This window comes from Nicotiana sylvestris, chromosome 5 (genome assembly GCF_000393655.2).
Source record: "Nicotiana sylvestris chromosome 5, ASM39365v2, whole genome shotgun sequence".
Classification (NCBI taxonomy): Eukaryota; Viridiplantae; Streptophyta; class Magnoliopsida; order Solanales; family Solanaceae; genus Nicotiana; species Nicotiana sylvestris.
In genome coordinates this window covers 155,628,859-155,641,958 of record NC_091061.1, presented here as the reverse complement: position 1 = coordinate 155,641,958, position 13,100 = coordinate 155,628,859, and the positions used below count along the sequence as shown (strand labels likewise).

At 39.8% G+C, this 13,100-nt stretch overlaps 1 protein-coding gene across 1 annotated transcript; it reads right to left on the bottom strand.

Moving 5' to 3' along the window:
- Window positions 1–9,955: 9,955 nt before the first annotated feature.
- Window positions 9,956–13,100, bottom strand: LOC104231134 (protein GAMETE EXPRESSED 1). The gene is made up of 6 exons (XM_009784082.2): window positions 12,515–13,100; window positions 11,691–12,278; window positions 11,182–11,308; window positions 10,891–11,077; window positions 10,647–10,794; window positions 9,956–10,394 (listed from the first exon to the last, which is right to left on the bottom strand). The coding sequence occupies exons 1-6, from the start codon at window positions 13,018–13,020 to the stop codon at window positions 10,148–10,150; spliced, it is 1,803 nt and encodes a 600-aa protein (XP_009782384.1). The 5' UTR covers window positions 13,021–13,100; the 3' UTR covers window positions 9,956–10,147.

The following is a 13,100-nucleotide window of genomic DNA, read 5'->3' as shown; positions in this document are numbered from 1 at the left end:
ATAACTCTGGCTCAGGCAGGCTTGTTTCCCCTTGCTGCAACTACATCTCATGCTGGGAGAGGAGCACAGACTCCCGCCGCCCTCACTCCTGAGCAACGAGTGCATGTTGATCAAGTCCCAGAGATTATTCTTGTATAACCTACAGCCCCAGATCAGTCCGAGGACAGGGCTGCAACTTTCGAGGATGAGCAGATGAGGCTTGAGAGGTTCAAGAAGTACAATCCTCATATATTCAGTGGTCTAGCATTGGATGATGCTCTAGGATTTCTAGATGAGTGATATTGTATCCTCCGTACCATGGGTATATACGGATCGAGCGGGGTTTCCTTCACTACCTTCCAGCTTCAAGGAGCCGCCTATGAGTGGTGGCGTACCTATGAGTTAGACAGTCCGGTGAGGTAGCTTCCCTGACTTGGACTCAATTTTCAGATATGTTCCCGAGAGAGTATGTTCCTCAGAGTCTCAGAGACGCATGGCGCGCGGAGTTTGAGCATTTACGCTAGGGTACTATGACTATCTCGGAGTATGCTGTCTGTTACACTAGTTTGGCTAGACATGCCCCAGCCTTGATTTCTACTGTTCGCGAGAGGGTTCGCCAGTTTATTGAGGGGCTTATTCCCAGCATCAGGTCTAGCATGGCTCATGAGTTGGATATGGATATTTCTTATCAGCAGGTGGTGAGCATTGCTAGAAGGATAGAGGGTATGTATGCTAGGGACATAGAGGAGAGGGAGGCCAAGAGGTCTCGAGAGTTGGGCCATTATTTTGGTGCTCGTGCTCCAGCTGCAGTTCGTCATGGTAGGGGTTATATGAGTCGCCCCGTTCATTCAGTTCTTCCAGCAGCCAGTGGTATTCTAGCTCCTCCTAGGCCTCAGGAGCCTTATTATGCACCTCTAGTATCTAGTGTGCCTCCTGCGCGAGGTGCTTTCAAAGGTCAGTCCAGCAGACTTGTCCCGAGCCAGTCACATCCGACATGTCCTTACAGAGCTTGTTTTGAGTGTGGTGACACACGCCATGTGGTGAGGGATTGCCTTAGACTTGGGAGGAGTGCACCTCCACAGACTTCTCAGCCACAGCGTGTCTCGCAGAGTTCTCAAGCTATGGTTATAGTTCCAGTTGCTACCCCACCTACTCATCCAGCTAGAGGTGGAGGTAGAGGTTGCCCTAGAGGGGGAGGCCAGGCCAGATATTATGCCCTTCCTGCCCGTATCGAGGTTGTCATCTCCGATTCTATCATCACAGGTATTGTCTTTGTTTGTCATAGGGATGCATCGATTTTATTCAATCCAAGCTCCACCTATTCTTATGTGTCTTCTTATTTTGCCCCGTATTTTGGTGTACCTCGGGATTCTTTGAGTTCCCTTGTTTATGTTTCTACTCCTGTGGGAGATTCTCTTGTTGTGGACCGCGTTTATCAGTCGTGTGTGGTTTCTCTTAGTGGTTTTGAGACTAGAGTCGATTTATTATTGCTCAGCATGGTAGATTTTGATGTTATCTTGGGCATGGACTGGTTTTCGCCCCATTATGCTATTCTTGATTGTCACGCCAAAACTGTGATGTTGGCTATTCCAAGTGTACCACGAGTAGAGTGTTGGGATACCTTAGATCATACTCCCAGTAGAGTTATTTCATTCCTTAAGGCTCAGCGTATGGTTGAGAAGGGGTGTGACGCATATCTAGCTTATGTGAGAGATGTCAGTATTGATACCCCTACAGTTGATTCAGTCCCAGTAGTACGGGATTTTTCTGATGTGTTTCCAGCTAATCTTTCGGGCATGTCGCCCGATAGAGATATTGATTTTGGCATTAATTTGTTGCCGGGCACTCAACCCATTTCTATTCCTCCATATCGTATGGCCCCTTCTGAGTTGAAGGAGTTGAAGGATTGGTTACAGGAATTGCTTGATAAGGGTGTATCACATTGGGGTGCTCCTGTCTTATTTGTGAAGAAAAAAAATGGTTCTATACTTATGTGCATTGATTATCGCAGTTGAACAAAGTTACAGTGAAGAACCATTATCTTTTGCCTCGTATTAATGATTTGTTTGACCAGCTACAGGGTGTATGAGTGTTTTCTAAGATTCACTTGCGTTCAGGTTACCATCAGTTGAAGATTCGGGAGCCAGATATCCCGAAGACTGCTTTCAGGACTCGATATGGTCATTACGAGTTCCTTGTTATGTCACTAACCAATGCCCCAACAGCCTTTATGCATTTGATGTACAGTGTGTTCTGGTCATATCTTGACTCGTTCGCCATTGTCTTTATTGATGATATTCCGGTGTATTCCCGGAGTTGGGAAGATCATGAGAAGCACCTGAGGACAGTGCTTCAGACTTTGAGGGAATAGAACTTATATGTAAATTTCTCGAAATGTGAGTTTTGGTTGGATTCTGTGGCATTCTTAGGCCACATGGTATCGAGTGAAGGTATTCAGGTGGATCCGAAGAAAGTGGAGGTAGTGCAAAGTTGGCCTAGGTCGTCCTCAGCTACAGAGATCCGCAGTTTTCTTGGCTTGGCAGGTTATTACCGTTGATTTGTTGAGGGGTTTTCATCTATTGCAGCCCCTATGACCAGGCTGACTTAGAAGGGTGCTCCGTTCCAGTGGACGGAAGAGTGTGAGGCGAGCTTTTAGAAGCTCAAGACAGCTTTGACTACAGCCCTAGTTTTGATATTGCCTACAGGTTCGGGGTGTTATACTGTCTATTGTGATGCCTCTAGGATTGTCCTTGGAGCGGTATTGATGCAGGATGGTAGGGTGATTGCCTACGCGTCCAGACAGTTGAAGGTACATGAGAAGAATTATCCTGTCCATGACCTCGAGTTAGTTGCTATTGTTCACGCCTTGAAGATTTGGTGTCATTATTTGTATGGTATGCCTTATGAGATTTATACTGATCACCGGAGTTTGCAGCATATGTTCAACCAGAAGGATCTTAATTTACGCCAAAGGAGATGGTTAGATCTACTGAAGGACTATGATATCACTATCTTGTATCACCCGGGAAAGGCCAATGTAGTGGCTCATGCTTTGAGCCGCCAGGCAGAGAGCTTAGGGAGTTTGGCTTATTTACCAGTAGCGGAGAGGCCCATGGCGATGGATGTTCAGGCCTTAGCCAGCCAGTTTGTGAGATTAGATCTTTCGGAGCCCAGTCGGTTCTAGCTTGCATGGTTTCTCGGTCTTCCTTGTTTGATCATATCCGGGAGCGTCAGTTTGATGACCCTTATTTGCGTGTCCTCAAGGACAAGGTTCTGCACGGTGATGCTAGAGATGTGACTATTGGTGATGATGGGTTATTGAGGATGCAGGGTCGTATTTGTGTATCCAATGTTGATGGGCTTCGGAGTTGATTTTAGAGGAGGCTCATAGTTCGTTGTATTCCATTCATCCGGGTGCCGCGAAGATGTACCAGGATTTGAGATAGCACTATTTATGGAGGAGGATGAAGAAAGATATAGTTTGGTTTGTATCTTGGTGCCTCAATTGTCAGCAGGTGAAGTATGAGCACCAAAAACCTGGTGGGTTGCTTCAGTAGATAGAGATTCCAGAGTGAAAATGGGAGCGGATCACCATGGACTTCGTAGTTGGGCTCCCACGGACTTTGAGAAACTTCGATGCCATTTGGGTGATTGTGGATCGGCTGACCAAGTCCATGCACTTCATTCCTATGTGTACTACTTATTCTTCGGAGCGTTTGGCGGAGATTTATATTCGGGAGATTGTTCGTCTGCATGGTATTCCAGTTTCCATCATTTCAGATAGAGGTGCTCAATTCACATCACGGTTTTGGAGGGTCGTATAGCATGAGTTGGGTACTCGGGTGGAGTTGAGTACAGCATTTCACCCTCAGACAGACGGACAATTCAAGCGTACTATTCAAATTCTTGAGGATATGTTTCGTGCTTGTGTGATTGAGTTTGGAGGGTCTTGGGATCTGTTCTTTCCATTGAGAGTTCACCTATAACAACAGCTATCAGTCTAGTATTCAGATGGCACCGTATGAGGCTTTATATGGGAGGCGGTGTAGATCCCGGGTGGGTTGGTTTGAGCCGGGTGAGGCTAGATTATTAGGCACAGACTTTGTTCAGGATAATTTGGAGAAGGTCAAGGTGATTCAGGATAGACTCTGCACAACCCAGTCCAGACAAAAGAGCTACGCGGACCGGAAGGTTGGTGATGTTTCCTATATGGTTGGAGAGCGGGTTCTGCTTCGGGTTTCACCTATGAAGGACGTTATGAGATTTGGGAAGAAAGGGAAGTTGAGTACGAGGTTTATTGGTCCCTTTGAGATATTGTGGCGTGTTGGGGAGGTTACTTATGAGCTTGTCTTACCTCCCATCTTGGCAGGAGTTCATCCGGTATTTCATGTTTCGATGCTCCGGAGGTATCACGGTGGTCCGTTGCACGTGTTGGATTTCAGTTCAGTCCAATTGGACAAGGATCTATCTTATGTTGAGGAGCCAGTGGCGATATTGGACAGGCAGGTTCGAAAGCTGAGGTCAAAGAACATTGCTTTAGTAAAGGTTTAGTGGCGGGGCTAGCCGGTCGAGGAGGCGACCTGGGAGACCGATCAGTATATGCGCAGTCGTTACCCTCATCTTTTCACTACTTCAGGTATGTCTCTATGCTCTTTCAAGGACGAACGAATGTTTAAGTGTAGGAGGATGTAACGACCTGGCCGGTCATTTTAAGAATTTACACCCTGATCCCATATTAATTGCTTTCCCCGTATTTGTTTCTGCTATTTTGATTTGCTGGGATGTTTAGTTTTGAGTTTCGGAGTGTTTTGGTACACTTAGTCCGTAAAAGAGAGCTTAATCTTTAGAATTTGGATCGTAGTCAGAGTTGTATGAAGACGGCCTCAGAATGGAATTCTGTCAGTTTTATTAGCTCCGTTGGGTGATTTCGGGCTTAGGGGCATGTTCGGATTATGTTTTGGAGGTCCGTAACTTATTTAGGCTTGAAATGCTGAAAGTTAAATTTTTGAAGTTTCCGGTTCGATAGTGGAATTTTGATATTGGGGTCGAAATGGGATTTTGGAAGTTGGAGTAGCTCCGCAGTATTGAATGTGACGTGCTTACAAAATTTCAGGTCATTCGGAAGAGGTTTGATAGACGTTTTGATCGAAAGCATGATTTGAGAGTTTTTGGAGTTCTTAGGCTTGAATCCGATGTTAAATTAGTGTTTTGATGTTGTTTTGAGCATTCCGAAGGTTGGAACAAGTTTGAATGATGTTTTAGGATTGGTTGGCATGTTTGGTTGAGGTCCTGGGGGCCTCGGATGTGTTTCGGATGCTTAACGGGTCAATTTTGGACTTAGAAAGATTGCAGATTTTTTGTTGTTGTGCTGCAGAGAAAACCTTCATCGCGTTCGCATAGAGCATCTAGGTGAAGCAGCTGAATCGTGTTTCGCGTTTGTGATGATGTCCCATGTTCGCGAAGGTATGGACCCTTTAGGCTTCTCGTTCGCGACATGGTCCTCGCATTCGCGTAGGGTCCGCTAGTGTAAGCTACGCATTCGCGAGTGGACCCTCGCATTCGTGAAAGAGGAAGACTGGCCAGTAGATTTTTGTACATCGCGTTCGCGAAGAAGAACGCGTCTGGGCAGAACATAAATTTCAAAATCGAGGGTTTTGAGTTCATATTACAAAATTGAATTAGGAGCTCGGTCGGAGACGAAGTTTGAAAAGATTTTCGGAGGGAGTTTGCGGATTTGAGCCATTTGGAGTCGAGGACTCGTGGCAAGAACGTGGTTTCGGGTTGATTTTGAGCCGGTTCGAGATAAGTGGCTTGTCTAACCTTGTGTGGGGGAACTCCCTTTAGGATTTGGTATTGTTCATATGTGAAATGCCTTGTACGTGAGGTGACGAGTGCGTACTCGTGCTAATTATTGAAAATCTTGTTTTCATTAAGTAACTTTAATTGTGTTTCCTTTCTTGGTTATACTACTTGCAATTTAAGCCTGTTGTTAGCTTAAGAAAGCATGTCTAATTGACTTATTTGTTTTACTTGTTCAAACTGTCTTATTTGGATTATGTGTAGCATGCTAGGTTAGGAATACATGTTTTACCTTGGTATGAAATTGAGTTTAATTGAGTATTCTTCGTGTTGCTACTGTGTTTATTTGGGACTACGGGATGGTATCCTGGGAGATCCCCTGCACATATATTAATTTGGATTGTAGTACGGGATACCGAGAGATCCCCAGCACATATATTGATTTGGATTGTAGTGCGGGGATATCGAGAGATCCCCAGCACGTATATTGAGGATACTAAGAGATCCTTGGAATATCGAGAGATCCCCAGCATATATATTGAGGATACTAAGAGATCCTCAGGATACTGAGAGATCCCCAACATACATATTGAGGATACTAAGAGATCCTCGGGATACTGAGAGATCTCCGGTTGTTATCTTTGTGTTGGGCGGTATTTCTTTTGTGATTATTTTGTTTCTATTATAGTTATTGTTATTCTTATTATCCTGTGTTACTTCTTATTGTTGGCATTTAATTATATTGTCGTATTCTATACTGTTTTACCTCATTTTTTAGCTATAATCAGTAGGGCCCTGACCTTCCTCGTCACTACTCGACCGAGGTTAGGCTTGGCACTTACTGAGTACCGTTGCGGTGTACTCATGCCCTTTCTGCGCATGTTTTTCATGTGCAGATCCAGGTACTTCGACTCAGTCCTACCACCCTTGAGGCGAGGTGATTCTCTAGAGATTTCAAGGTATATTTTCCGCGTCCACAGACCGAGGAGTCCCTTTCCATTCTCTCTAATAGTTTAGCCTTTCTGTATTTATCTTGATTTAGACATTCTGGAGTTAGAGCACAATGTAGTATTCATAGCTTGTGATTTCATGAGATTCCGGGTTTTGGGAATTGTTTAGTTTCTGAGATCTTGTATTGGTATATGCCGAGTGGCATCTCAAACACTTTTATATTGTTTATCTTCAGTTTTATTAGTTTTCCGCATTTTGGTTCTTTTTCTTTTTCTGCAATTGTTAGGCTTACCTAGTCGTAGAGACTAGGTGTCATCATGACAATTCACGGAGGGCGAACTTGGGTCGTGACACTATAATAATTGCTTACAGATTATATTATTTAAAATTTTATGGAATTGTTTTAATGGAAATTACAAATTAATGAAAATAAAAGATGGAATTTGTTTAATGGAAATTAAAAAATAAAATTGAAATGAAAGATAATAATATAATATAGAAGAGAGAGAAGAATATAAAAAAAGAATATTCTCTTTTTGGGGAAAAAATGGGGGAATGGTTGGAGTAAGTTGTTCTCAAAATGGGGAAATCCCCATATGAGGACCAAAAATGGGGTAAACCCTTAGGCATGTCTGTCTTTACTACCCTAGCAAGAAAATTCAATTAAAAAAATCAAGATTATCAAATGTAGTATTCAAACCTGCAACCTAAAATAATTTTGCAGTTATCTTTGTCATAACACTAGAAGTAGGAGATTCAACAATTTATATATATATACACAAAAAGTGATTTTACCATGATTATAATATTGCGACGAAACGGATTCAATCCTTTGGACCATGTAACTCCCGTCCTGGCGTAAAATGTTTGGTCTAAGTTTCACTTTAAGGGCCTGTTTGGCCATAAGAATCGTTTCACTTTTTTCGAATTAGTGTTTGTCCCTGAAAAAATTTCACTTTAAGTTAAATTTCGAAATTTTTCGAAAATCTAAAACAATCCAAAAGGCTGATTTTCAAAAAATTTACTTCAAATCACTCACAAAAATTCAAAAATAGCTCCAAATTGTATTCATGTCCAAATACAACTCTAATTTTCAAATACCATTTTCACTTTAAAAAAAATCCGGAATTTTACAATTCTTATGTCCAGACGCCCACTAAATCACCGGTAAGGGAAAAAGGAGGAGGGGGGTTAAATTAGATTGGGCAAAGATCACTTTTAGTCTACGGCCGAAACTATTTATATCCGGTAGCCGCAAAAGCGTATAAAATTTGTCTATTTTTTGTATATAACATATGGTAATATATATATATATATATGTACAAAAAATACATACAGCTACTATTTTGAAAGCGGCTATATAGTGTCATTTTCCCATAGATTTTAGGCCACAACACAAAAACTATCACTGGTTGGAGGATTCACATTATACAAGTAATTACCACATTTCCACTATGAGAATAACTTCATTAGTTTGTCTAATACAAGAATAATCCATAAACAAAAGCAACTGAATAAGTTCCAAACAAATAATCAAGTCCCAGAATTACTAGTAATACATATTACTACTATTATAGAAGAGCCTAAGAGAGGAGCTTAGGGTCATCCAGTGAATTGACAACAATACCCTTTGAGTTTCTACTTGGCTGGAATGCCAACTTCACCAACAATATATTTACCCTTGTTTTTTCATCTTATTACAGCAATTGCATCACACAATTTGGTAAATAAAGGACACTTTTGAGGCATTCTCGAGGCCCAAATTGCCAAGCCAAACTGCTTTAATGGAACATCTATTTGCCCCTGTTTTGTACATTATTACATCAATTGCCATCACATATTGATGTAAATAAGCGAAATTTTGAGGCATTTTCAAGGCCCAAAATGCAGGTTGCCACGTGGAACAGCTTTTGCTTCTTTGTTTTAAACTTCTACATTGATTATTGTAGGCCTACTAAATTCTCACTGATATCATTGTATGTACTTGGTACAATACTCTATTTTTCAGCTCTTACAAGTTTTATTTTATGTAACTTTTAAATATTTATGTACTTTGATAATATCATTTTGTTGTTACTATATATTTTTTATCAATCAAATTTTATTTGGCGATGAGAGGAGCTTTGTATTTAATTACATCACAGGATATATTATAAAATAGTTCAAAATATAAAAAATAAAATATCAAATAAAAATGGTGAGAAAACTAAAGCTACTAAGATTTTTACAAAAATTAAATAATCTGCAATTTATATGGTGATAGTAGCAAATGCTTGGTAAATAAAATTTAAGAAAAGAAATTAGAATATTAGATACACTTACCAGCCTATTATTCCTATATTTCTAATATTGTTGTTATTTTATGTTATGTTATGTATTTTATGTTATTTTAGTATGAGTTTATTGATAGTACTAACGTATCGTCTCTTGTTGTTGTCTTGAGCGAGGGTCTCCTGGAAACAACCTCTCTGCCCCTCGCGGTAGGGGTAAGGTCTGTGTACATAATACCCTCCCCAGACCCCACTTATGGGATTATACTGGGTTGTTGTTGTTGTTGTTACCAGCCTATTATAAATATTATGTTAGATTATTTTTGTGCAAGCTTTCATTTATCTAGAGTTATATATAGATAAATCAAAATGATCACTTAGTGAAAATAAGAAAAAACTTAAGCTTTCCTGAACCGAAATATATTTCTTTCGGAGGGAAGTTGAGAAGGAGTGTACAATTAGGAGTACAACATCAACGACATAACAATGTAATCTCACAAAGTGAAGTCTGAAAAAAGTATGATGTATGTAGACCCTATCTCTATTTTTGTGGGGTAGAGGTTATTTCAAGACAATTTTAGAAATCAAGCTAGAGTGAAAAGTTAAATCGAAATGATTTAAAGTTAATTTCAAATAGGAAATTATAAAAACTTTTAAGTACCATTAGAAAAACTTACATGCACTATATTGGCCTATCGGGCCCATCCTTTTTTATATCAAATTATGTAATCTAACTTATCTTTACGACAACAAACTATAAATATCACAAAAAATTTTCCATTAGTAGAATCAATTACCAAATTAAAAGATGAACATCTAACGGTTCACTTACTAAATTCTCTCAAATAAAATTTATAAAACAAAAAAAAGTCAAACAAGATTAACATGCTAAGGCTCAATTGGACTTCAAGAACTTATAGGAATATATATTTTTAAAATACAATAGAAGTCCAAAGTAAGAAAATAATTATTTCTTGTGATTTCAAGTTTTAACTTTTAGAATTGGGCCCGGGCACAGCACGGCTAAAGTAACTAGTAACTACTATAAAAGAAAACACCAACAGTTTGTATGGTTTTCCTATTACTATAAACATATAAGATGGTTGAAAATAAATTGTTAATATCTTCAATTTGTCAAAAGGTGGTGATTATCTTCTTGTAATTGACATGCTTCCAACTGAATTCTCAGCAACTTCTTCAGGATATGCAAAGTCAGGATCCTTCAATTTGTCAACATCTTCTGGTAATTCAGCTTCAATCCAAGACGACCAATCCACATCACTATCTGAATCCTCATTCCCCATTTCATATGATAAGTACTTCTTTTGTTTCTGAATTCCATTAACCTTCTCCACTAGTGTCAGTAACATTTGATGATTCAACACTTCATAATCTCTGCAACATGTTTGCACAATAAGAAGGTGTTTCAACAACAACAATATACCCAGTGCAATCCCATAAGCGGGGTCCGGGAAGGATAGTGTGTATGCAGACCTTACCTCTACCTTGTGAAAGTAGAGAGGCTATTTTCGATAGACCCTCGACTCTAGAAACACAGGTAATTGCATAATAAGAAGATATGTATAATTTTTATGAAAATTTGGTATGCTAAAAAGAGAAGATTTAGTTTTTTTCTATTGTTTGTACCTGTATGTCCAAATGGAATATAGAAGTTGGCACGACGCGAGTAACACAAATAGAGACCTAACTATGCTCACAGTCCATGCTTGATCATCAATTTCACTTGTTCCATATCGAAGTATGGCTACTTCAATCAAGAATGTGAGGCATAACCCTATAAAAAAACCAGAAATGATGAAGCAGCAATGAGCACAAGAGGATTTAGAAGAAAAGAATATAGTTTGGAAAAAAGAAAAGAAGTGATACTTACCTATGTAAAGTCTAGGTCTCACATTATAAGTCTGCTTCGTGCTAGTGAACATGTAGAGAAGAAAGATTGACAACGAATAGAGCAAGAACGCTTTGATCAATCTTGATTCAAGAAGCATGGCGTTGTGCAATGCGAACAACTTGTCTATGGCAAGGAACATGCTTGCTTGTTTAGACTCAAAGCTTTCCTGTTGACACAATTAAAGAAATTCATGAACTAGTACTAGAAATCTAAGACAATGATGATATTATACTAACTTAAAGTTGCTTTCCTTAATATGAATTAACAAACCTGAGCAGCTAATATAGTTTTTGATTTCTCAACAAGATGATCATGTGTTTGCTGGAGTTGTTTTTGCCGTCTAAGAAGCTCCTCTTGTTGCTCGTGCCCGAATTGAGCCAACTGTTGCAGAGTTACCCTGCAAAAGTATTAAGATAAATACATCAGCCTACAAATTTGGCCAACAAGAAGTAACCTACATATCAACCGTGATATAAAAGGGCAGCCCGGAATACAAAGCATCCGGCGTTCACGTAGGATCCAGGGAAGGGTCGCACCCCAAGGGATGTTATGTAGGCAGCCTACCCTGATGCAAGCATCAGTGGCTGATCCACGGCTCGAACGCGTGATCTATAGGTCACGTGGAGACAACTTTATCGTTGCTCCAAGGTTCCCCTTCTCAACCGTGTTATAGTACCTAAAAAATATGGAGTAATAACTTGCTATAACCAGTTAAATTACACTGACAACGTAAGTAGTGTATATATAAGAATCGCACAAGTTATTGTTGATGGTTTTACCTGCTCTCTTCCATTGCTTGAGACTGAGTTTTAGTGAGGAGTTCAAGGCCATTAATAGCTTCAGATTGTCCATCCAAAAGTTGTTTCTGTTTATCCAAAGCTTGGCCAGCAATATTCCCAATATCATCAGCTTTAGTCTGTAATTTGTCCATCCTAGAAGTCATTTCATCCCCAACTTTCACAATCTTATTCTCAATTTCCTCAGTTCCATTTACTAATCTATTCATCCCATGGTCTAAACTAGTATAAGATTCATGAACCATTGCCATGTTTTCCTGCAAAGTCTCCTTCATTATCGCCTGCCCTTCGCTCAACTCTAACTGTGAAGCTGCTATTCCTTTCGATTGCTCCAAAATTGCTTCTGACTGCCTCGACACAGAGTTTACACTATCCTCAATATTCTTGGAAGTCTCTACTACTCGTTGAGTTTGAACATCAATCGAGGCTAAAGATTCTTGTACATTTTTCGAGTTTTGTAATAGCAATTCCCCTACTTGTAACATGTTCTCTAGTTTTTCCTCAGCAAATTCAGCAGAAATTTGCAAATTGTTCACCAAACTCTCTATTGAAAACTTCCATGCATCTATCCTGCAATTATTGAAAAAGCATAAGACCTCAATACTAACTTTCACTAAGCAAAAACGGAGAAGATATTCAAGGTGGAAAAAAGAAGGGGAGCCTCGGCGTAACTGGTAAAGTTGCTGCCATGTGACCAGAAGGTCACGGGTTCGAGCCGTGAAAACAGCCTCTTGCAGAAATGCAGACACTTCACCGGTCCCCGGGATGCCCTTTATATTCAAAGTGGGAAAATAGTAAAAACTTACTGCAATTGATGGCAAATTGCACCAATTTCAAGAAGGAACTCCAAATAAATTTTGAGAACATCAGTATCTATTTTCTTGAGACAATTTGTCATTGGTGATTTTGCATCACAATAAGGCAAAGGAGATCTCCCAGTATGTTGCTGAAAACAATCACATAAATTCCAAGAAAGTCTAGACCTTAATTCTTCATCGGGAAGAGCTTTTGAACACACAGCAAATACACTCTGATAAGCTCTCTGCCAACAAGAATCAGGGACTAACATCTTTTGTTTAGCGTTTTCGATGAGTTTAAGTCCCTTTTCATTTTTATAAACTTCCATTGAGAATTCAGACACCAACTTAACCGTTCGACTTTTCCAAGAGTATTTGCCTGAATTACTGTTTTCTTGTTTATTATCATTCTTGCTATTAGTTGTAGATGAAAAGAACCAACCCTGTGATGATGAACTTTGTGACACCAAAACTAACAACACAAGCAACCATTTTCGCATATGAATTAGACCCATTTTTGTTCTCAATCTGCACAACAACTCTGCAACCAAAAGAAAAAAGGTTGTGACTTTCTTTTTCTGTTAATAAAACCTTA

Excerpts from the sequence above, each read along its gene's own strand:
- LOC104231134 (XM_009784082.2), bottom strand. The coding sequence starts at position 13,020 with ATGGGTCTAATTCATATGCGAAAATGGTTGCTTGTGTTGTTAGTTTTG. Across the intron at positions 11,078-11,181 it reads AAACTATATTAGCTGCTCAG|GAAAGCTTTGAGTCTAAACA; the intron begins GTTTGTTAATTC and ends TTGTGTCAACAG. Across the intron at positions 10,395-10,646 it reads TATTCCATTTGGACATACAG|AGATTATGAAGTGTTGAATC; the intron begins GTACAAACAATA and ends AACATGTTGCAG.